The following is a 26,459-nucleotide window of genomic DNA, read 5'->3' as shown; positions in this document are numbered from 1 at the left end:
GACTGTTGTGTTTTATCTCCATCAGATTATCATCAGTTCACACACACACACACACACACACACACACACACACACACACACACACACACACACACACACACACACACACACACACACACACACACACACACACACACTCACTGATGTGTTTTCTCTCCATCAGATTATCATCATCAGCTCACTCTGGATCTGAACACAGAGAATGACGGAGAGATTATTGACACTGACACACTCCACTCGTGTCCTGATCATCCAGACAGATTTGATGAGTATGAGTATCAGGTGTTGTGTAGAGAGAGTGTGAGTGAACAACGGTCTTACTGGGAGATTGAGTGGAATGGACATGTGGTTATATCAGTGTCATATAAGAGCATCGGTAGGGATGAAGAGGGTGAAGAGTGTGTGTTTGGATGGAATGATGAGTCCTGGAGTTTGATCTGCACTCCCTCCACTTACTCCTTCAGACACAATAACATAGAGACTGAACTCCCTGTAGACCCCATCAGCTGGTATGTTTATTATGATGATGATAATGATTATGATGATGAGACTCTCAGGCGAAGAGTGCGTGTGGATGTTGATGATGATGATTTAGAGACTTTCAGCAGGAGAATAGGAGTGTATGTGGATCACAGTGCAGGAATTCTGTCCTTCTACAGCGTCGAGTGGGACACAATCATACAAACGAGCCTCATCCACACAGTCCACACCACATTCACACACACACTCTATCCTGGGTTTGGGGTTTATCTTGGATCATCAGTGAAACTGTGTTGATGAATGAGAATAGACTGAAGAGATTCTACCCATAATGCTTTGAGCTGATGATAAATCAGTAACACTGAGATGTTATAGAGTCTCTTATTGTCTCTTCATTTCATTAATACTTCAGTAAAATAACATGTCAGAATAAATGTGTGTAATGAATCCTCATACACACAGAAAGATCAGTGTGTGTTTGTGAGTCACGATGAGTGACGGTGTGTATCTGTGCTTTTCTCAAACTATATTCAGTTCTTATTGTACTGTCACATAAATCATTTTTATTATTACTATCAAAATTACCTTTCAATGAAATGTATCATTCAATTAAACATGTTATTTGTTGTAAAATTGATAATGTCAATTTATTAATAAATGTGAAATATATAAACCCAAATCATCTGATCATACTGTAAACACTTGATCAATTATTGTAATATAATCCAGTTTACTTTAAATAAACCTCCTGAACAGAACTGAACTTACAGACCTGGTGTTATTGTTAAAATGTCTCATCTTCAAATATGTGTCACACAATAGGCCTTTTTCGCGGAGGTTAGAACGCACATCCGGTTCAGCGTTGTTGTGTAAAGCGACTTCCGGTCGAAACAATAATGGCTGAAGCAACATCGAGGTGTCACTGTAGCGTCCCTCACTGCACAACTAATAAGCAGCGACAACCATATTTGAGTTTTCATGCTTTTCCAAGCGACGACTGTCAGACAAAGAAGTGGATGCATGCTATTCGACGCGTAGAAGGCCCAATGTTTAAGGTCCTTAGAGGCAGCACATTTGTTTGTAGCCGGCACTTTACCGACGCTAATTACACTGCCGCAACTGGTCGTAAGCGCCTCAGAAAAGGGGCTGTCCCGTCCCGATTTAAGTGGAACAACTGGGGAGAAACTTCACGAGAGACGGTTTACAAAGGAATTCGAGTTCAAACCATAGAAACCTTTCCTGTCCCTTCCTCTGACGACACCCAAGACGACGAAATCGATAATGAGGTAACAGCTGGAGCAGATCATGACTATGCAGTCACTCCTCTTACAGGTGTGTTTGTGCATTTCTGAAAACAAATTATGAAGCAACTTTCCCGTTCTTTTTTTTTTAATTAAATCTATTATTGAAGCCTTTAGTACATTTATGTCCCTTCACTTTCAAGTCATAATATCATTTTAGTTCATTTTGACACAAATTACTGTTTCAGGAAAATATCACCATACTTTATTCCTCCACATAATGCTGCCACAACTGAGCAGTAATAAAATTAAGATAAAGTCTTAAAATGATCTAAAATGACTATTACAATAAACATTTGTTTTGATTCATAGTACATGCCAGATAATTATGCATATGAATTTGTAAATCAGACAGCTTGTATCACTGCACAACAACTTTGAGATATGGACACGGGGTCACCGATATAAACCCAGATAGCACAAGTCTATTTGATGTGATGTTTACATCTGGAAGACGTATTTTTAAGAGTGTTTGCTCATCTGCAATACGTCTATAGGACGTTTCCTGTCAGATGTCAAATAGACGTTTAGAAGATGTCTTTAAGATGTAATGATTTAGAATGCATGTTAAACTGACATCTTCTAAACGTCTATTTGATATCTGAGGTTGATTGCGAATTGAAGAGCTCTGTATCTGCTGATCACTACCATTCGTTTCTTGGCATGAACGCGTCGTCAACAGTTCATGTTTAGATAATGCCAGATTCTTGACAATCACACACACTTCTCAAACACTCTGAAACTCTACAAAACCAGTTAAAACAACTGACTGAACACTTCAATTTCACCCCAGAATGTATTTGTGAAGTTTCAGCACAAAATACCCCCCAGTTAATTTATTATAACCATTTGAATGTGTCATTTTTGGGGCCTGTTTTGAAACAAGCTGTTTTGAGGCAGACGACCTTAAATGCAAATGAGCTGCTAATCCCCACCCTGCCGCTGGATGTGGGCGTAACTTGCATAACTATGGCAATTAACAGTCGGTAGAACCATAATGGCCGAGAGTGATAGACCCGCAATTGTGTATGGCATTCGGCCATACATGTTTGAACCAGAGTCCGACCCAGATGACGAAGAGACTCCGGCTGAAGAAAGACGATCGAGAATGGACCAGGATGTCTCGGAATGGTTATTTGATACATTTATGAACTCATTGCGTTGTCATCGATGTGCAACACACACACAGACACACAAACTGTGATAACGTTGGCGCAAATGTTTGAAAACACAAACACAAATACCGATAATAACGTTTGCTACCTACAAATAAAATTACATTAATGTGAGAGACCTGTTGGGTCATGTTTACCTCACTTCTCGAACAGGTGTTTATGTGGCAAATGTGAGAAGATGGCGACAGAACAAGAAAATATATGCTGCAGGGAGATAGAACAGGTATTAATGTATTTACATTTGTAATAGTTGCAAAAAATAATACGTGACATAAAACCGTCTAACGCTATTTGTTGTATCGAAGGTTACAAGACGGATGAAACAACTTCAAGTCACTCCATCATGTATGGTAGACCATCCCGGAATGGATCCTGTTTGTTTCAATTTGTTTTCTTTACAAAACGCTTTTAACATTTACATAAATCATACGACGACAACAACATTTGTTGTCGATGACTATTAACGTTACCTCAGAAATCATAAAATACACTTACTTCTTCAGGAATTGTCGTTGGATCGCGAACAGTAGGCAACGATCCACCCTTGATGATTAATTTTGTAGCAGGACCTGCTTTGAATTGACCGCCGTTCAAAAAACAGTCACTCTCAAAATGATTTGAGCAAACATAAACGTACTTCGGGAGTGTAAGAGGCGCATTTCCTTCATAAATAAAATCCACCCACTGCGTTTTCAGTGGCTCTGATGTCGGAAGCAAGTGCAAACAACTATGCGAAGTATTACAGCCCACAACAAAACACTTATTTTTCTTAGGAGGCATTTTCTAGAAGGCAACACAAATCTTCAGAACAGCGGTCCGGCTGTCGTTGAAACCACAATGGAGGATCAGATCACCGAGGGAGGGGTCTGCCTCAACCACACTGTCAATCAAACCCCTTTCCCATGTTTTACGTCACAAAAAGCTGAATCTTAGAACAGCTCATTCTGAGAGAGTGCATATGAATTATTGAGATTGTAAAAAAAACACTGGGTGGATTTTTATCATTCTAGGGTGGTTTTGCTCACACACTGCCAACACACATTTATGTTCAAACAGCATGTAAAAGTGAATTTTGCATAATAGGTGCCCTTTAAGCTACATGTAGTGATATTTCTGACTGAGCTGAAGCAAGTGGCTTTCGGTTCATATTTGTGACGTGCAGTTCCCGGAGACAGAGACGACAGATAAACTATTGTCGCCTAATATGAATAAAAGTTTACAGTTTTGAACGATGTAGGCTACTTTACTCTTACCTGTATGACCAAAAAATCACGGAGGAGCCTATTAAGTTATTTTAGCTGTTATGAGAAAAATAAATCCAAATGAACGCGCCGCCGTGTTTGTCGAACACTAACTCAACATGCCAGAATAAAACCCGATTTTAGAACAATGCATATGGGCACTCGGTGTGGTGTGCCAAAACACTTAATTATAAACTTCAATATTTCATTCAAAATAATCTCAAAACGCTTTGTGACATTTTGAAAAGCCGTGCATGCATTAAGGCCACTGGAACTATTGAACAACTGAAACGCTGGTTTTGGTTTTATTGTGTGTCGTTTAAACGTGCCTGTTGCATAGGCTATCTTTATTTTATATGTTCATGGTCTATTGCTGAAGTAGCCTATAGCACTGATTACTCTGAAGGGAAGGGTGTGGGGATTAAAATAATTCAGCAGAAGCGGGGATGTTTAGACCAGAAGGAAATCCCCGTCTCCCCTGGCAAATCGCACTTTACTTAAAACCTTAAAAACTCTATAGGCTATAGGGCATGGGGTTGAGGAATGGGGTTTTATCTAGCGAACCGATCAGTCATTTTCAAAAAATAAAATAAAAAATCATCTACTTTCCAATGTGATGACCGTCACGTCGCCCACCAGCACAAGACGAACAATTGTGGTTAAAAAGAATATCATTTTTTATTTTTATTTAGAAAATGACCAATCGATTCGCTAGATACGACCCTATTCCTCAGCTGGGATCGAGGAGAGCCCTTTGAAGCACTTTAAAGCCCTTTGAAACTGCATTGATTTGGACTTCAACATTTTGGTTGCACTTCAAGTCCATTGTGTGTAGAAAAATCCAAAAACGTTTCCCTCAAAAAACTTTATTTTCCACTAAAGAAAGACTTGAACATCTTGGCATTGGGATGAGTAAATTGATGAAATTTTAATTTTGGGGTGAACTAATCCTTTAACAATAGCCAAGTACACACAAGGTGCTGAACATTTATTTTTAGCAAAATGTCTTCTCTTTTAGATCAGTACAGTCAGTAAGTAAAATGAGAAAAATACAAGAAAAAAAAACAAGAAGAGAGGAAACTGACTGTGCTTTCCCTTTACTTTTCTTTGTTTTCCAGTAAATTAGCAGTCAGTGGTGCACTTGTAAATCTCACACACATCTCCGATATAATACTTGAGAGGAATGTAAGTACGGTTCTTAAAACTGAGTGCATAATATGATGTATAATCTACAATTTTATCTGCATCCACTATCTCAGTGGCTTGAGCAAGGTTTGGGACCTCAATTTCATAAGAAACAAATTCACGACTGAAACCCACTGTATTATAAACTTGACATTCAAAGCAATACAAGGAAGAATTTACAATGTACATGTCCTTTATAAGCCCAAATACAGGAACGCCTTCATTTACATTGATTACAATCACTGATTTCTGGCGGAGGTACTTGTTGCCACTTAGCTCAAGCCATTTTGCAGACACCACATGATGCACGTTTTCTACCCCCAAAAAAGCTCTAATTTTATCCTGCACAGACTTCATATTTTCCACTTCAGATAAAGGACCCAATAGAATGTCTTTTGAAAAAATTGGGTGATTCTCACGACTGATATTTTGACAACTCTCAAACATCTGCTTGTGTTTAACCAAGGACTTGCAAACATTTTTGAAATTTACCTTAGAAGACTGTTTGAAAAAGCAGTGTTTAGATTCAAATCTCGTACACATGTGTCTGACCATTTGACCTAAATCTTTAATCTGTTCAGGAATATGTATCAAATAATGTTGCTTTGGTGTTATATTGTTCTCAGGAAATAACCGTTTCACATTGCTCAAATGTTGCTTAATAAGCAACTCAAGCTTTGCTGTAGTGGCCAACGCAATAACTGGTGCAAATAAGATCTGAACAATCTCTATTAACTCAATAATCACTTGAAAGTATTCATTTCTTTCACAGCTGTCCAACATGAATGGCAGGATCTTCAGTAGGACAAGCATTTGCCCAGCTGATTGCTTTAGTCTGTTGTCATTTGATGATAACGTGGTGACAGTAATAGGGCAAGGTCTATCTCGGACATCAGTTGAGTATGGGTATCCTACAATAGCACTGTTAAATGTGTCCTACAATAGCACTGTTAAATGTGTCCAGTTCCAGCTGCCCTGATAGCACTAGATGTTTCAGTACAGTTTTAACTTCCAGTGGTGCCACACCTTCTAATATCACATGCATAATATCCTGAGGTGTTTGCCTGATGAGATCAAAGGCTGGAAAATCAGTCAGTTTGCTTTTCCTATTAATTCCATAAGTGGTTTTAAAACTGCTTCTCAGAAAGTCTGTGGCTGCCCTCTCAATTTCATTACATTGTGTAGTTTTCATGCATCAAAGTGAACTTGCATATCCTCAAAACTACACTCACAGTGTCGGCATTTGCGGAATGCAAATCCAACTCCCTCTTTAAAGCCTGTTATCTCATGCTGAGCCAGGGTATCACCACATAGAGAAACTACTGCACCATACAGTGTTCGCTCCCCGTGGGCAGTTTTGATGTTCACTCCGTTATACAACAAATTCAAATTCTCTTCTATTCTCTGCAAAATCACATCTACACCACACTGAGAGATGTCACTTGATTTTGCAATGGCAAGTAGGTGGATGGCAGCTAACTTAGACCTCTGTTTAGGATTTATATTGCCCAAAGTGTAGTACACCATTAGCAGTTTGTTTTTTTGAGCCATAAGACCCCAGAGGATTGCACAGTTCTATCTCATCAGTATACAGGATAAGCTGCAGAGCATTGGGTCTCACAGAGAACAGTGGATGTGACTTCAAAATATCCACATCAATAATGTCATTGATAAATCCAGCCTTGCTTTGGCTTGGTCCATTGTCAAGTCAAGTCGTCACCTTTATTTATATAGCGCTTTTACAATACAAATTGTTTCAAAGCAGCTTTACAGAGATAACAGGAAAGTAAAGTTGTAATAGTATTGTTAAATTCAAAATTAAATGTCCCCAACTAAGCAAGCCAAAAGCCAATGGCGAATAAAGGCGAAAAAAGGCGACAGTGGCAAGGAACCAAAACTCCATCAGGTGACAGAATGGAGAAAAAAACCTTGGGAGAACCCAGGCTCAGTCGGGGGGCCAGTCCTCCTTTGGCCAACAAACGAACAGTGTATGATTTAGGCGGCATAATAGGTCAGAAGTCAGATTGGATCAGAACTTTCACAATATTTATCCAGTTCATCTGGTTAGGGGTCGGAGTCATCACGCCGGTATGGAGACGAGTTTGTTGAGGTGTCCATGAGGCCTTCACAGTGTTGATGAGGCTGGCACTTCAGGGATGCGTTGTCGTCGTGTCCATGTGATGGTCCTTCATCAGATCCGGATATGGCCTGGATCCGGCGGTTTGCGGTAAACCTCGGGATAAACAGAGAGACTAATATTAGCGTAGACGCCATCCTTCTTATGATGAACAAAGTACATCAGGATTTATGGGAAGTGTTCCCGGTTCCGGCTGATCTAAACTACTCAGCCTAACATTGAATTATAGCAATCTATAATGTGTTATGTGTATGCTAAGCCAAAGAGATGTGTTTTTAGTCTAGATTTGAACTGACATACTGTGTCTGCTTCCCGGAAAATGTTAGGAAGATTGTTCCAAAGTTTTGGTGCCAAGTAGGAAAAGGATCTACCGCCAGCAGTTGATTTTGATATTCTAGGTATTATCAACTGGCCAGAATTTTGAGATCGCAATAGACGTGAAGGACTATAATGGGTTAAGAGCTCGCTCAAGTACTGCGGAGCTAAACCATTTAGTGCTTTGTAAGTAATCAGCAATATTTTAAAATGTATACGATGTTTAATAGGGAGCCAATGCCGTGTTGACAGAACCGGGCTAAAATGGTCATTCTTCCTGGTTCTGGTAAGAACTGTAGCGGCTGCGTTTTGGACCAGCTGTAGTTTGTTTATTAAGCGTGCAGGGCAACCACTCAGTAGAGCATTACAATAATCTAGGCTTGATGTCATGAACGCATGAACTAATTGTTCCGCATTTGTCAATGAGAGCACATGACGTAATTTAAATATATTTTTAAGATGGAAAAATGCGCTTTTACAGACAAACATTGTCAAACATTGCTAGAATCATTGGATGTGAAAGTAGTTGTTCCAAATGTGAAAGTAGTTGTTCCAAACTTCGGACAAAGGGAATATAGTAAAAGCATATTTTTCTTATTGTTAGAGCTTGTGAGGCTCCTCTTCTCCTAAAGGATGCAGTCTGGGAAATTTCAATTTCTTCGGCTTCAACTACCTTGAACTGCTTTTTTAGATTTGAATCTTGCATGCATGTGGTGGAAACTGTGTCAAAAGGGTCTTCAAAATTATTAAAAATGTCCAGAACTTCACTCATTAGTTCATCTGTGACTCCTGATTGTCTCTGAATAACATCTGTAATTTGGCTCCGAAGGCAGTCCAACAGTGAGGCTTGATACTGCTGCACCCCGGAAATAATGTCACTGACAGCTCGCTGAAAAAAAAAAAAGCAATCATTTAGAATTAAACAAATTCATGCACAATTAAGGATGATAACAGAATGTAAGAATTCATGTTTATTGCTGTAATTTCAGATAATTCACTTCAGTGTCCTACCTGGGAAAGGCAGTGTTTCACTCTTGAAGTCAGTACAAATGCAGAAGCATGCTTTCTCAGTTTATCAACTTCAGGCTCATCACTTTCTTCTTGCTGGAAATGAAAAACATTTCAAGACTTTATAATTTAATACATATTTATAAATGATCTAAAATAATGCAATATAAAGTGCAACAGTGCCCATTAAATGTTTTCATCAACCTTGGTTCTGGAAGCATTTTATTCCTATTCAGTTTTCAATTTGGACGACAATTTCTTTGTTCAATAATTATATACCATGAATGAGCCAGGAGGAGATCATTAAAAAGAGACAGCATTACAAATTGACAAAGCAAAAAAGGTATTTGAAAATCAGATAAAAAGACAACAGCACAGAACTGAGTACTTAACGACTTTAACACAGGAATGGACTTTAATTCCAGTGACAATTAAGTTAAATGAGATGTGCTTGTATTTGTGTGCGATTCCTGGAGTCTTTTTTTTCTGCATAAGAACAATCAAATAACAAATATAAGTATAAGTATAAAATATAGCTGCAAGCAGCAATCACCGGAGCCAAGCACAAAAGCAGACGACAAGAAAAGCCAACATGGCTGGGAGTTTCAGACCAACTGCAGCAAGGAGCATAGATGAATTTTGTCAAAATGGCTGAAAAATCATATACATTAACTAAAAATATGATTTAATGGACTATCACAATCGACCAATAGGTGGTGCAGTTACGAAATGTATGTGGTCTGGTCAGAGTGAGGTGACAATGTTCATTTTCTAAATGTCAAGGTATTGCAGAGATAAAGCCTGAATGGTCATTATGGCAGCATGCCTCAAATTTGATGCTGCACTTTACGAAAACAGTTTCGTCTATCGACACGAAATCCATAACTTTTAGTCAGCGCGGTCTGGAGATGATACGATTCGTCCAAATACATCAAACCTGGTATCTATGTTCTCGGTACAACCCTACAAATATATTAAGACCAGTGTCATTAAAATAGGCAGAAGTATTCAAAAGTTATTAGCATTTTTGGAAATGTAATTTTAACTTTTCACCAACAGGTGGCGCTGTCTTGAAATCTTTTGAGTACCTTCAAGGCAAGGTGCTGGTAACAAATTCTGAGTTTCGTAATGTTACAGCAATGTGTTCATTAAGTATAGCATTTCCCATCACAAAACTGCATTGAAATCAATGGGATTTTCATGTTTTGTTCTATTATAGCGCCACCAAGAGGCTCAGTCCTACAATTTTTTTCATGTGTCCTCAGAGTGAGCCCCTACATCTGTGTGTCAATTTTGGTGAAGATATCTCAATTCACTTCAGAGTTATAGACATTTATGTGAAAAAACACGTAAAAAATTACTGACACGTGACTTTGATTGAATTTTACGACCCTTACTATCAATATTTGGGCATTGGTGTATAGATATCGACCTATGTTTTCGTACTTCTGACGATGGTTTCGTCTTGATCGGACTAGCGGTTTCGAAGATATCTGCAAATGTTTTTTAAGCGCTAAATTACAATGCTACCCAAACCATAAACAAAACCTAAGCATATTTGGTATCTGTGGACTCGGCAAGGATTCAGGACCTCAAGGAGATGACTCCCGTGAAAATAAATGAACCACAGCCAGAGTTATAAGCATTTGAAAAATAAATTTTACCACTAGGTGGCGCTGTTTCGAAACTTCTCAGGCTCCTTCAGGGCATCGTACTGATGACCCATACCGAGTTTCGTAACAATTTGTTAATAGGTTAAAAAAATACAGCATTTTTGCACATAATTCAAAATGGCCGATCTGGGAAAATTGGATATCAATCGACTCGGCATGACGCCCTGAATCTAACGAGACTAATTTTATGATTTTTGTATAAACCCTTCAGAAGTTAAGAGCGAAAATAGCCATTTTTCATATCTCCGGACCAGTAGGTGGCGCTGCGCCGAAACGCAGCATGTAGCCTCAGGTCATGCTTGTGATGACATGTACCAAGTTTGGTCTGAATACGATTAAGCGTTGCGGAGATACAGCCTTACGTCTGTTTTTGCAAGCACTACGTAAAATTAGTTTGTGCGTTTATCGAAAACGGTTTGACGAATCGACTTGAATTTGATAACTTTTTGTCGGCACTGTCTGGAGATGATCTGGTGTAATTTTGGTGAAAATCAGACAAACCGTCTAGGACGAGTTCGCAAAAGTAAGTTTTTTGGACAATTCAAAATGGCGGCCATATTTTTATGACGGAAAATGACGTCATAGGGTGCGATCGAATTGTCATGAGCTCAGGAATCAGAGGAAAAAATAATTTTGTTGATAGGCCTTACGGTTTAAAAGTTATTAGCATAATATAAGTGAAACTTTGGACAGGTGGTGGCGCTAGAGGGAATGAGTTAGAGACACCAAAAATTAGTGCAATTACTGTTGGGACTATCCTATATCAGAATGTCAAACCAAAACAACTTTCCCGCAAATGGTTCTATGGGCTGCCATAGACGCCCAGTCGGACGAAGAATAATAATAACAAGCAGCCATTACCGGGGCCAAGCGCAAGAAGCGGCAACAGATGCCATCATGGGTGGGAGTGGCAGACCAACTGCAGCAAGGAGCAATTAAAGACATCTTAAGAGAATTTTGGCAAAACTGCTGAAAAATCATATATACAGTAACTTTTAAGATGATTTAATGGTTTATCACTTTCGACAAATAGGTGGCGCAGTTATGAAATCAATTTGATGTGGTCAGAGTGAGGTGACAATGACACATACAAAGTTTAGTGTCAAAATGTGAAGGCATTGCAGAGATAAAGACTTAATAGTCATTTTGGCAGCATGCCTCAACCTTGTTGCTGCGGTATACGAAAACAGTTTCGTCTATCGTCACGAAATCCATAACTTTTAGTCGGCATGGTCTGGAGATGATATGATTCGATTTTGGTGAAAATCGGACGAATGGTCTAGAAGAAGTTTGAAAAAGAAGGTTTTGGAAGTAAATAAAAATGGCGGACAGGAAGTTCGTCCAAATACGTCAAACTTGGTATCTATGCTCTCGGCATGACCCAAGGAATCTATTAAGACCAGTATCATTACAATAGGCATATTTTTTTCAAAACTTATTAGCATTTTTGGGAATATAATTTTAACTTTTGACCAACAGGTGGTGCTGTCTCGAAATTTTTTGAGTACCTTCAGGGGATGGTGCTGGAGTGGCAAATTCTGAGTTTCATAATGTTACAGTAATGCATTTGTTAAGTATAGCATTTTACATCACAAAACTGTATTGAAGTCAATGGGAATTTCATGTTTTATTCTATTATAGCGCCACCAAGAGGCAAAATCTCAAAATTCATGTGTGTGCCAAATTTGGTGAAAATATCTCAATTCGCTTCGGAGTTATAGACATTTATATGAAAAAACCCGTCAAAAATGACTGACACGTGACTTTGATTGAATTTTACTACCCCTTACTATCAATATTTTGGCAATTGGGAAAGAATATCATTAACAAGCTATGGTTCCAAACTTCTGACGGTGGTTTCGTCTCGATCGGACTAGCGGTTTCGAAGATATAGCCAAATGTTTTTTAAGCGCTAAATCACAACGCTACACAAACCGTAAGGCGAAACCTAGCATGTTTGGTATCGTAGGACTTGGCAACGATTCAGGAACCTAACGAGATGACTCCCGTGAAAATAAGTCGACCACACCCAAAGTTATAAGCATTTGAAAAAAAAACATTTACCACTAGGTGGTGCTGTTTCGAAACTTCTCAGGCTCCTTTAGGGCATCGTACTAATGACCCATACCGAGTTTCGTAACAATTCGTTCATGTGTTCAGAAAATACAGCATTTTAGCAAATAATTCAAAATGGCAGACAGACAAAATGGCCGATATGGGAAAATTGGATATCAGTCGACTCGGCATGATGGCCTGAATCTAACAAGACCAATTTTATTATTTTTGGACAAACTGTTCAGAAGTTATAAGCAAAAATAGCCATTTTTCATATCTCCCGACCAGTAGGTGGCGCTGCGCCGAAACGCTGCCTGTTGCCTCAGGTCATGCTTGTGATGACTTGTACCAAGTTTGGTCTGAATCCGATAAAGCGCTGCGGAGATACAGCCTTATGTCTCTTTTTGCAAGCGCTACGTAAAATTTGTTCGTAGGTTTATCAAAAACGGTTAAGCGAATCAACTTGAATTTTATAACTTTTTGTCGTCATGGTCTGTAGATGATCTGATTCAATTTTTGTGCAAATCGGACAAACCGTCTAGGACGAGTTCGAAAAAGTAGCTTTTTTGGAAAATTCAAGATGGCGGCCATATTTTAATGACAGAAAATGACGTCATATGGTGCAATCGAATTGTCATGAGCTCAGGAATCAGAGAAAAAATGAATTTTGTTGATTGGCCTTATGGTTCCAAAGTTATCAGCAAAATAAAAGTGAAACTTTGGACAGGTGGTGGCGCTAGAGGGAATGACTTAGAAACACCAAAATTGGTGTATTTAATGTTGGGACTGTCCTCTATCAGAATGTCAAACCAAAACAACTTTCCCGCAATCGGTTCTATGGGCTGCCATAGACTCCAAGAGCGGAAGAAGAATAATAATAATAAGAACGGGAACAGATAGAATAGGTGCTCCGCACCTTCGGTGCTTGGCCCCTAATAAGAACGGGAACAGATACAATAGGTGCCTCCGCACCTTCGGTGCTTGGCCCCTAATAATAAGAACAGGAACAATAACAATAGGTGCCTCCGCACCTTCGGTGCTTGGCCCCTAATAAGAACGGGAACAATAACAATAGGTGCCGCCGCATAAGAACCGGAACAATAACAATAGGTGCCTCCGCACCTTCGGTGCTTGGCCCCTAATAAGAACGGGAACAATAACAATAGGTGCCTCCGCACCTTCGGTGCTTGGCCCCTAATAAGAACCGGAACAATAACAATAGGTGCCTCCGCACCTTCGGTGCTTGGCCCCTAATAAGAACCGGAACAATAACAATAGGTGCCTCCGCGCCTTCGGTGCTTGGCCCCTAATAAGAACCGGAACAATAACAATAGGTGCCTCCGCACCTTCTGTGCTTGGCCCCTAATAAGAACCGGAACAATAACAATAGGTGCCTCCGCACATTCGGTGCTTGGCCCCTAATAAGAACCGGAACAGATACAATAGGTGCCTCCGCACCTTCGGTGCTTGGCCCCTAATAAGAACCGGAACAGATACAATAGGTGCCTCCGCACCTTCTGTGCTTGGCCCCTAATAAGAACCGGAACAATAACAATAGGTGCCTCCGCACATTCGGTGCTTGGCCCCTAATAAGAACCGGAACAGATACAATAGGTGCCTCCGCACCTTCGGTGCTTGGCCCCTAATAAGAACCGGAACAGATACAATAGGTGCCTCCGCACCTTCGGTGCTTGGCCCCTAATGAACATTTCAACAATGAAGTGGCAATGTATTCTTTGATTAATGCAGAATAGAGGGTTGCATGTATTATGTCAAAACCCCGTCCCATTGTTCCCTCAAGATTTTCCTATGGGGTTTTCAATATGAGTAAATTAAGCCTGTGGTAAACATGACCTGAGGACCTTGACGTTTTGTACAACGTTTTTTAAAATGTATTTATTACACGCACCCATACCGAGAAAACACATTTTAAAGCAGTCGTCATGTTCATTTTTGAAAACATACGAGTGTGCTTAATTTAGGGTGTAGATGAAATTAACTTTATTTTTATTCATAATGTCTTAATATCAATTAAAAAGCAAAACGAGTGAAAAAATTTATATTAGGGAGTTAAAATAGCCAATAAGCATCCTACTATTTACAGTGGTAATTTATTTTTAAATTAGAGTTTTCCTACATCTTAACATTTTTAGTTTTTAGGGCAATCTTTGAAGGATGAACAAAAAATGTGTTTGTCATCACATTAAAAATAACATTTATATATGATATTATCAGGGCTCTCAAGTTTTGAAGACAGGCAAGAGTGACATCCCCCCCCCTTTTTTTTCATTGGTTGTTGCGTTAAATCTTACCCAGATACAATAGTTCTATTTTCTGCTTGGCTATTGTGTAGCCCCTTTCTTTTTTTTGATTGGCTGATAAGTGGCAGGCTCAACTAAGAACTCCAGGGGAGACGCGCTTGATTCCTGTCGGTACCATAGTGACAGCGGCGCGGCCAGAGAAATTTTTGGGCGCTGTGGCATATTAAATATATTATAAATAGTTTTTCCGCGTGAGAAATGCAATGTGTGGCGGGGATGCGTGACAAAAGACCCAAATGAGTGACTGTCACGCTCAATGCATGACACTTGAGAGCCCTGTATTATAGTTTTGAAGTGCTGGAAAAATATGTGTAGTACATGTAAGTGTTTGACTATTTCTGTCACAATACCATAGTTATGGTTAGAGTTACTACATTATCATAAATCCATGGTGAATGTTGCTGATTTGTGGACTGAAAGCCTTCTATAAGTGTTTCTCCTGGTCTCTGAGCGGTGTTTGATCTGATATCTATGGTTTATAACTGAGAACTCTGCACCGAATCGGAGTGTTTCTCACTGGATCTCGCAGCGATGATGTTATTAATTCTGAAGCGAAGTCAATGTATTTTTTTCACTGGATCTCCTAGTAACAGTGTCGCGTGATCGAGATCGGCCCGCGACTGGCAAGTGCAAGTTCGGAGCGCTACACTCTCTATAATTGTTCCGTGAAGCATAAATGAGTAGCGCATTTTCGTTCCGCTTTCATTTTGTTTGCATTCACTGCTCGGCAACGTTGTGGTCGCGCTAGTGCGACCTAAATAAATATTTGGTCGCACCGGCAGGAAAAATGGTCGCAAAATGCGACCAATTGGTCGCAGTCTGGAAACCTGCAGCCAAACTAATGTCCCTATTTTAAAAACAAAGCCTTACAATGTAATATATATATATATATATATATATATATATATATATATATATATATATATATATATATATATATATATATATTAAAAAATGGCAGACATTTATGCCAAAGTGGCGAAGATAAAAAACCCTTGTCATTATTTCCTTTGTTATTAAAAAATAAGAACAATACACATACATAATATAATTAGCTGAAGAAATAAAGCACTGTTTATTTCATTTGTATAAGTAGGTGTATTTAACAGTAGCATTCAATAAAGAAATTACATGAACAAACAATTCTTATCAGAATCAGAATCAGAAAGAACTTTATTGCCAAGTGTGCTTGCACACACAAGGAATTTGTTTTGGTACTGAGGCTTCCAGTGGACATATACAAATACAAATACAACAAGAAACATAATACTACAAATTATAAGAATAAAAAATAAAAATATAAATATATGAGAATAAAAGTATCACAGTTGGGTTTAGTCAGAATAGACATTTTCAGATTTACAGATTATGAACATATTTACAGTGTTTTGAATATTATAAATAAATAAATCTACATATAAGTATCACCTGAGTTGTAGGGTATTGCACTAAACAGTGGGAGTATTGCACTTAAGGCATATGCCTTGGGAGGAGTGTTAACTGTTCAGGAGGGAAATGGCCTGTGGGAAGAAACTGTTCCTGTGCCGAGATGTTCTTGTGGCCAGTGATCTGAGTCTCCGTCTTGACGGTAACAGTTCAAACAGGTGGTGTCCAGGGTGAGTGGAGTCTGTGATGATTTTACCTGCTCTCTTCCTCACTCTGGAAGAGTACAGGTCCTGGAGGTTTGGCAGGGGGGCACCAATAATCCTCTCCGCAGTCCGGACTGTCCGTTGTAGTCTCCTGATGTCTGATTTGGTAGCTGAACCAAACCAGACAGTAATGGAAGTGCATAAGACAGACTCAATGACGGCTGAGTAGTCCTGAATCAGCAGCTCCTGTGGCAAGTTGAACTTCCTCAGCTGGCGAAGGAAGTACAGTCTCTGCTGGGCCTTTTTCACAATGGAGTCAATGTGATTATCCCACTTCAGGTCCTGAGAGATGATAGTGCCCAGGAACCTGAATGACTCCACTGCTTCCACAGTGCTGTTCATGATGGTGAGTGGGGGGAGTGCTGGGCTGTTCCTCCTGAAGTCCACGATCATCTCCACTGTTTTCAGCGTGTTCAGCTCAAGGTTGTTGTAACTGCACCAGACAGCCAGCTGTTCAACCTCCAGTCTGTAAGCAGACTCGTCACCGTTTCGGATGAGACCGATGACAGTGGTGTCGTCGGCAAATTTCAGGAGCTTGACAGTAGGGTCTTTAGAAGTGCAGTCATTAGTGTACAGGGAGAAGAGCAGTGGGGAGAGAACGCACCCTTGGGGGGCACCAGTGCTGGTGGTGAGAGTCCTGGATGTGAGTTTCCCCAGTCTCACTCGCTGCTGCCGTTCCGTCAGGAAGCTGGAGATCCACTGACAGATCGAAGATGGTATGGAGAGCTGGGTCAGTTTGGCTGTGAGAAGACCAGGGATGATGGTATTGAAGACCGAACTGAAGTCCACAAAGAGGATCCTTGCATAAGTCCCTGGTCTGTCGAGATGTTGCAGGATATAATGCAGTCCCATGTTGACTGCATCATCCACAGACCTGTCTGCTCTGTAAGCAAACTGAAAGGGATCCAGCAGGGGTCCAGTGATGTCCTTCAGGTGGGCCAACACCAGTCTTTCAAACGACTTCATGACCACAGACGTGAGAGCGACAGGTCTGTAGTCATTAAGTCCAGTGATTTTTTTGTTTTTTTGGGGACAGGAATGATAATGGAGCGTTTGAAGCAGCAGGGAACTTCACACTGCTCCAATGATCTGTTGAAGATCTGCGTGAAGACCGGGGCCAGTTGGTCAGTGCAGGCTTTTAAACAAGCAGATGAGATGCCGTCTGGGCCTGAGGCTTTCCTAGTCTTCTGTTTTTTGAAGCCTTTGCTCACGTCCTCCACACAGACCTTAAGCTCAGGTTGGATGGCAGGAGGGGGTAGCGGAGTGCAGGAGGTGATGGTGAATGTGTGAAGTGCAGATCAGACCGGGTGTGTGGTGTTAATGAGGGCTTTTCAAACCGGCAGTAAAATGAGTTTAAATCGTCAGCCAGGTGTTGATTGTCCACAGATCGGGGGGATGGTGACTTGTAGTTGGTGATGTTCCTCAGGCCATTCCAGACTGATGATGGGTCGTTGGATGAAAACTGTTTTTTCAGTTTATCAGAGTAGTTCCTTTTAGCAACTCTGATCTCCTTTGTCAGTCTGTTTCTGGCCTGGTTATACAAGATTTTATCCCCACTTCTGTAGGCATCCTCTTTGGATGTGCATCCACCTTCGTCATGTGTTTGAGTTTCCCAGTAAACCATGGTTTATCATTAGTAAATGATAAGAATGTCCTGGTAGGAATGCATGTATCCTCACAGAAACTTATATATGAAGTTACAGTATCTGTGAGCTCATCCAGATCGGTGGTAGCAGCTTCAAAAACAGTCCAATCAGTGCAATCAAAGCAGGCCTGTAGATTCTGCTCTGCTTCATTAGTCCATCTTTTTACAGTCCTTATTACAGGTTTAGCTGATTTCAGTTTGTGCCTGTAGATCGGTATGAGATGAACCAAACAGTGATCAGAGAGCCCCAAAGCTGCCCGTGGGACGGAGTGATATGCATTTCTTATTGTGGTGTAACAGTGGTCCAGTATATTACTGTCTCTGGTGGGACATGTAACGTGCTGTCTGTATTTTGGTAGTTCACGGGAAAGATTTGCTTTGTTAAAATCCCCAAGAATGAAAAAAAGAGAGTCAGGATACCTTTGTTCTGTTTCAGCTATTTGTTCAGCCAGCTGTTGTAGCGCCGCGCTCACGCAAGCGTCTGGAGGGATGTAAACATTCACGAGAATGAAAGAGGAAAACTCCTGAGGCGAGTAGAAAGGTTTACAGTTTATGAAATGTGCCTCTAAATTAGGAGAGCACATCTTCTTCAGTGTTGTTACATGTGAACACCAACTTTCGTTAATGTAGAAACACAATCCACCACCTCTTGATTTCACCGTTAGCTCTGCGATGCGATCCGTTCGGAACAGCTGGAAGCCCGGCAGATGTATTGCGTTGTCCGGTATGGCTTCACTCAGCCAGGTTTCAGTGAAGCACAGAGCAGCAGAGTTTAAAAAATCCTTGTTAGTGCGGGTGAGGAGAAGAAGCTCGTCCGTTTTGTTAGGAAGGGATCGGAGATTCGCGAGATGAATACTGGGGAGTGCAGTGCGCAGGCCGTGCTCGAGGAGTTTAACCAGCGCTTCCCACGTTTGCGTCTGACCGTGCGTTTAAACAACAACGCTGCCCCTCCGACGAGAATGTCCTGCAAGACGTCCGAATAATCAAAAACTGTAGAAAAGTTATCTGGTGTGTGTTTCCTAATGTCCAGTAGTTTGTCTTTGGTGAAACTGATAGGAAAAGAATGGCTAAACGCAGAACAAACGAACAAAAACAACACAATAGCTGGAGAGCCCCACACCGAGGCAGCCGTCTGCGGCGCCATCTTGGATATAGACTACTATTATTAAATGTATATTATATATATATGGATATATAATACTATTATTAAAGCTACTATTAAAGTCCTCAGGTCAAGAACAGCAAGTGATTTTCTTTTTGTTTTGTGTTGTCTTAACATTAAATGGACAGTTCATCCCAAAATGAAAATTGCCATCATTTACTCTCCAAGTTGTTTTAAACCCGAATATGTTTCTTTCTTCTGTTGAAAATAAGTTGTTTTGAAGAAAGTGGCCATCAAAACAGTTGCTGGTCCCCAGTGACTTCTATAGTAGGCTATATTTTTTCCTGCAATGAAAGTCATTGGGGACCATCAAATGTTTGGTTAGCCACTTTCTTTAAAATATCTATAAAATAGATAATAAAAATGAAAACAGGTTTGGAACAACATTAGAGTACGTGAATAAGGACAGCATTTTCATTTTTGGGTTAACTATACCTTTAAGGACAAGCGGCAGCAAGTTTACTATTAGGCTACTGTCGCTTTAACACCTGATCGCATCTAATATACAGGCATGACACACACTCTATTTTCTCTCAAATGTTAGCTTTCATTTTAGACATAACCAACTTTATAAACACAATAGGACTTAAAAGATAACTTTTTGACAGGCTTTAACAGACAAAATTAAGCGCATGTTAGAAATGCGCATCAGCACGCGAATGAAATGTTTAACTGGCAAAACACAACTTTTGTGAAGTGCAGTGTCCCGTGAGTGTAACTATCTCTACGTTAAAATGTGCTGTGAGGTCACTACGTCGCGTTGTGAGACGGAGGCGCCAGAACTGCAACTGATAGCACGATACTTTGATATTTTTTCATAAGCAGATCGTGGAGGCATTTTAGTCGTCCTCGTTCAAAAATTGTGATATTGTACACGCACACCCCTAATGCTGATACACGTTACCCATGAAAGTCAAGTTGTAAAATTGTGTCAACTTACGTGCATAGCCTCTTGTTCTGGTTCAGTCAACGGTGTAAACGCAGCGTCAACAGCAGAGCTGGCGCAATTGGCTATGTCTAGTGCTTGGCCACCGCTACAGTTAAAATCGTCCTCGTCGTTGGCATTTCCTGGTATGCTTGACACATCATGTTCATTTGGAAGAAATTCTGGCTGAAGTGGGATACCGAAATTCTCGAAAAGTCTCGCTTCCACTTGGATTCCAATATCTGCAGATGCACACGCATGGCAATTGTTCCCTTTAGCTTGAGCTGAATTTTGGCTTCCACTTGACCTCGATTTGTGCCTGATAAAATGAATGCCTCTGTTTGACATGATAATAAAATGAGTTGTAGACTCGATATTCCTGAGCGCAACCATCAATCCCACAGATCACATGGAAATCCGGGCTTTAATCCAATCAAGGCAGCGGAATATTCCATTGGATATAAAATAGGAGAAATCATAAAGCATTATTCCTTTAGAGTTTTTAAATGTTGTACTCAGAGAAGGTATATTAAGAAGAAAAAAACACCACATTTAAATACGTAATATTTTGAAATGTTACAAATATTAAAGTTTAACAGGTTTTATTTGTCTATGGTTTTAAACCCTACGGATGGAGCGTAATGAAACCGCCCTTAAATTTACATCACTGGACCGAACGACCATTACCACTTGTACCAGCTTCGCAGTTTTCACCGCCAGCAGTTGGCAGCCCATAGAACCGATTGCGGGAAAGTTGTTTTGGTTTGACATTCTGATAGAGGACAGTCCCAACGGTTTTTTATTAGCGTAGACGCCATCCTTCTTATGATGTACAAAGTACATCAGGATTTATGGGAAGTGTTCCCGGTTCCGGCTGATCTAAACTATGCAGCCTAACATTGAATTATAGCAATCTATAATGTGTTATGTGTATGCTAAGCCAAAGAGATGTGTATTTAGTCTAGATTTGAACTGACAGACTGTGTCTGCTTCCCGGACAATGTTAGGAAGATTGTTCCAAAGTTTTGGTGCCAAGTAGGAAAAGGATCTACCGCCAGCAGTCGATTTTGATATTCTAGGTATTATCAACTGGCCAGAGTTTTGAGATCGCAATAGACGTGAAGGACTATAATGGGTTAAGAGCTCGCTCATGTACTGCGGAGCTAAACCATTTAGTGCTTTATAAGTAATCAGCAATATTTTAAAATGTATACGATGTTTAATAGGGAGCCAATGCAGTGTTGACAGAACCGGGCTAATATGGTCATACTTCCTGGTTCTGGTAAGAACTCTAGCGGCTGCGTTTTGGACCAGCTGTAGTTTGTTTATTAAGCGTGCAGGGCAACCACCCAGTAGAGCATTACAATAATCTAGCCTTGAGGAACGCATGAACTAATTGTTCCGCATTTGTCAATGAGAGCATATGACGTAATTTAGATATATTTTTAAGATGAAAAAATGCGCTTTTACCGACACTAGACACGTGACTTTCAAATGAGAGATTGGTATCAAAGAGCACACCCAGGTTCCTAACTGACGACGAAGACTTAACAGAGCAGCCATCAAGTGTTAGACGGTATTCTAGGTTATTGCGTGTGGAAGTTTTTTGTCCATTAATTAGAATCTCTGTTTTTTCAGAATTTAGTATTAGGAAATTACTAGTCATCCAGTTTTTTTATATCAGCTATGCATTCCGTTAATTTTGTGAATTGGTAAGTTTCGTTAGGTTTTGAGGAAATATAGAGCTGAGTATCATCAGCGTAACAGTGAAAACTAATTCCATGTTTCCTAATGATATCTCCTAACCGTAGCATGTACAGAGTGAACAGCAGCGGTCCTAGTACTGAGCCTTGTGGTACGCCATACTGAACTTTTGACCGATAAGACATCTCTTCACTTACTGCTACAAACTGATAACGGTCAGATAAGTGCTCCTATTATCTTTGGGGTCAATCTGACCCCATTCAATGTTTAACGTCTGTAAATACATGATTTTTTTTTTTTTTTGCTTCAGATTTAATGACTTTTCCTAATTTAATGGGGACAACTCTGTAAACATAAAATTATCCTGCTGATATTTTTTCAATGTCCTGTACACACATGTGTAGCATCGGTGTTCCTTTGGGTCAATTTGACCCCAGGCTCTTTTAGCTGTATAAAACATAAGACATATTAAAATGTCACACACATTTGTTTTGGTTGTTTTATTGAGGTCACTATAACATGTTATAATTTTATAATGTTCATTATAATTTTATAATGTTCATTATAATTTGACATATTCAATATTATATTCAAAAAACTTCCCTCTGTTTTAGGGCTCTAACCTAACATAACCATATCTGTAGTATTGCGAGAACCACTAGTAGTTCACATGACATGGGACATCATTCTCATGAGAACTTTGATGTTTCCCATGCCATGACATAATTCTCATGGTTTACCAAACAAAGGGGAGGAGCAAACATTATATAAGCATGAACAGAAGCCTTCTAAACCATTTCTCTTTGTGCTCTGTGTGCTATCTATGTTCTCCATCTCTCTCATTTGAGAATGACATCTAAGCAAAGATTTTCTGTCAATGAGATTTTGTTCACAGTTTTTTGACAGTGAAAGTGACATAGAGGAGAATGTGTCTGAGATAGGGCTGCTCGATTATGGAAAAAATCATAATCACGATTATTTTGGTCAGTATTGAAATCACGATTATGTAACACGATTATTTTACATGACTTTGGGAACGTGTTGCATTTATTAAAAGACACCTTTCAACAACTCTTAAAAAAAATCTAAATGTGAACATTTATTGTACTTTTTGAACTATTAAACAGACCTGCAAACTCACAAGTGGTGAAAAAGGTGACATGTTTACAAATTAATTTGTTGTAGGGGGTCACCAGGGCGTTTTTTGACTTTATAAAGGACAATTTATTAAACCTTACTAAATATATGTGTTATGTCAAATTCTTACATTTGATCAAATTCAGTTGTAATAAAAAGGGCTTGTATCCATTCAATTAATTTACACTGCAAAATTAAAACAAATAATAAAATAATAAAATCAATGATACCTTTAAACAATAGGTGGCGACAAGTGACCGTCTTAATAAATGAATCATTGACTCATTCATTAAAACGATTCGTTCAAAATAATGAATCATCCAGTAACAAAACACAGCGCTTAGAGATGCTTTTCTTTTGTAACAATTTTCGTCGGTGAAATAGAAAAAAACGAGTCAATATTGCATCTAAAATGTAAGTTACTAAATATAAACTAGGCTAGCTACTACTTGTTTACGAAACTATAAATTCAATTTGCAATCCTGATATAGAACAGCCCTTAGTCGTGTTATGTTACTTAACTACATATGTAAAAACAAAAACTCAACATTTCTACCTCATTATGTTTCTTCTGTGAGTTTTTGTGTGAGCTGTTAGGCTCATTTGTTTTTGATTTCTCCACTAATGTCTCCCTCACAAATAGACAGGCAGCGCAGCTTCCAGAAACTATCCATTACCGATCTCTGTTTACACTGATTTTAATGATGTTCTGTTTAAAAATAAAATCCTTCTAAATGTTTGAAATTGTGTTTGTTTTTCTTGGGGTCAAATTGACCCCAAACATAACTCGTGTTACTATGCTTGATAAAATAAATATTTTTTCTTTCCAAATATTATAGATTACAAAAATCTATACTTAGAAACATTATAAATAAAATAAAACACCAAACATATATGTGACCCGTCACAGAAACCAGGGACACAAGTCGGCAGCACAACTTTCGAGCAAAATGAGAAAGAAGAGTTTTTTTTCAAAATTGGTGATTTTCAATTTTTTGGAGAATCTGTTAATTGAAATCACGAAGAAGCCTCTCCATGTTTGAGATAGCAGTATTGGTATATTTAAAAGCTTACATTTTGAGGTTGAAATCGGCTTGTTTTCGGAGATTCTAGCATGCAGTAGGGGCGTGGCGTGTGATTGTCTGTGTGTATTTCCATACTGAATAACCCGGCGCTTTTGCCCCCGCCCTCCAAGTCAACCACATGGCTACTTATTATGCTGTGCTCTGGCCAGCTCTCTCTGATATCAAAATTCAATGAAGATGGATGCCGCAAAGATTGTCGCAGACGAGATGAACCGTCTGGCAGTTACACCGAAAATGTTTTCGCCGCACTTCGTGGGCTCGGGAAACTGAACCGGAGGTATGGGTGCAGCGCGCGCCCTCAGTGCTTCAATACGGCGGCTCGGCTCGCTGACAGCGGTGGCTGGCTGTTTCATATGTGACGGAGAATCGAAATAGAGGATGCAGTTAAGACCTTTGCTGCTGCGATGAAGGCCTGCCGTGCGTGTTTCTGAAATGTAAGTTAAGCTTCATTTGCTCTTTAGTCGTTATTTAAGATGCTGAACCTGCTGATGATATAATGTGCTTGCGGACATTTCATTTGTGTGTGTATACGCACATAAGAAAGTGGTGTAAAGAGATTTGCAACAGTAATTTGAGGAGGTGAAATGTGATTATTTGGAAAATTGCAGAAATGACTGCTTAAAGAAAAATGCCAGCAGGCATTTGCCTCCTACATAAACTTTAATATTGTTGACATTTTGGGCACACGAGCGTTGCGCACTATTTGCGCTATATGTAGGCCTATGGCTTATTGGTCTTTGTTTGTTGTTGTTGGTTTTGCGTTATATGTATATGGCATATTGGTCTTTGTGTGTTGTTGCTGGTTTTGCGTTATACTGTATGTATATGGCATATTGGCCTTTGTGTGTTGTTGCTGGTTTTGCCTTATATGCAGGCTATATGGCATATTGGTCTTTGTGTGTTGTTGCTGGTTTTGCGTTATATGTATATGGCATATTGGTCTTTATGTGTTGTTGCTGGTTTCGCGTTATATGCAGGCTATATGGCATTATTGGTCTTTGTGTGTTGTTGCTGGTACGTTGCAAATAGAGGGGCAGCACAATTGTTTTTCGCCTAGTGCGGCAGAAGTGCACTCATTCGAAGTGTAAAAAAAGCTGTAAAGCACATGGAGGAGCTTTACAGGGGGTATGGCTTATCTAAATGAGATGTAAATGAGCCCTATTGTCACCCCCAGCAGCAGAGACAGGTGAGAACTGCACAATCTTTAGAGCTCGTTTTCTCCTCTTTGAGCTTTTTTAAGTGCCTACTTTAAAATGGCCACAACTTCTCCAAATATTATCAGATTTCCACATGTTACACATCGTTGGAAAGCTTGGATATTACACTCTCAGAATCTATGAATAACTCAAAATGCCCCAGAACCGACTTGTGTCCCTAGTTTCCGTGACTGGTCACATATATACTTTTCCAATTTTAGGCCAATCAGTAAGATTTTATGGTGATTTGTAAATTTGTCCATAGTCGTGCAATGGGTGTTCTGGATGTATAAGAGGTGGGGAGGGGGGTGGTGAGTGGATGTCAACTTAAAAGGTTATTTAAGTAGTCAACAAAGACATAAATTACCTCAGACACAAAACTTTGTAAAAAAAAGAAAGCATATTCTGGAGGTTTAAATTACTGGTGGTCGAATTGACCCCAGTGGGTAAAAGATGTTATCAGATTTGAGGGTAACAGGAGGGTTAAACCATGCTAGTGCAATTACACTAATGCCAACATAGTTTTCTAGTCTATTTAATAGAATGTTGTGGTCAATGGTGTCAAATGCAGCACTAAGATCAAGTAACACTAATAGAGAGATACAACCACGATCGGATGATAAAAGCAAATCATTTGTGACTTTAATGAGAGCAGTCTCAGTACTATGGTACGGTCTAAATCCGGACTGAGAATCCTCGCAGATAGCATTTCCTTCAAGAAAGGAACACAGTTGTGAGGATACTGCCTTTTCTAATATCTTTGACAGAAAAGGCAAATTCGAGATCGGCCTGTAATTGACTAATTCTGTAGGATCAAGTTGCGTTTTTTTAACAAGCGGTTTAATCATAGCCAGCTTAAAGGGTTTTGGTATGTATCCTAGAGACAAAGACGAATTAATGATATTGAGAAGAGGATTTATGACCTCTGGAAGCATCTCCTTCAATAGTTTAGTCGGTATAGGGTCTAACATACAAGTTTTAGATGATTTAACGATTTTGCTAAATTCTTCTTCTCCTATAGCAACAAATGAATCAAATTTTTCCTCAGGGAGACTAGAATGCACT

General features: G+C 39.6%; 3 protein-coding genes across 3 annotated transcripts in view; all 3 read left to right on the top strand.

The window, feature by feature from the left end:
* Nucleotides 1-1,241, top strand: part of LOC143718288 (NACHT, LRR and PYD domains-containing protein 12) — a 26,241-nt gene extending 25,000 nt beyond the window's left edge. The window contains 2 exon segments of the mRNA XM_077209322.1: nucleotides 164-509; nucleotides 609-1,241. Coding sequence (XP_077065437.1) covers nucleotides 164-509; nucleotides 609-777 — 515 coding nt within the window. The 3' untranslated portion in view covers nucleotides 778-1,241.
* Nucleotides 1-26,459, top strand: part of ttll1 (tubulin tyrosine ligase-like family, member 1) — a 327,240-nt gene that overhangs the window by 135,717 nt on the left and 165,064 nt on the right. The gene's annotated exons all lie outside the window — the stretch shown is intronic.
* Nucleotides 1-26,459, top strand: part of LOC143718368 (uncharacterized) — a 295,554-nt gene that overhangs the window by 213,021 nt on the left and 56,074 nt on the right. The gene's annotated exons all lie outside the window — the stretch shown is intronic.

The sequence above is a fragment of the Siphateles boraxobius genome, unplaced genomic scaffold (assembly GCF_051911475.1).
Source record: "Siphateles boraxobius isolate OS27281-9 unplaced genomic scaffold, OSU_SipBor_1 61, whole genome shotgun sequence".
In the NCBI taxonomy this organism is placed as follows: Eukaryota; Metazoa; Chordata; class Actinopteri; order Cypriniformes; family Leuciscidae; genus Siphateles; species Siphateles boraxobius.
The sequence above is the reverse complement of the archived record's forward strand: the minus strand, read 5'-3'. Positions and strand labels throughout refer to the sequence as shown.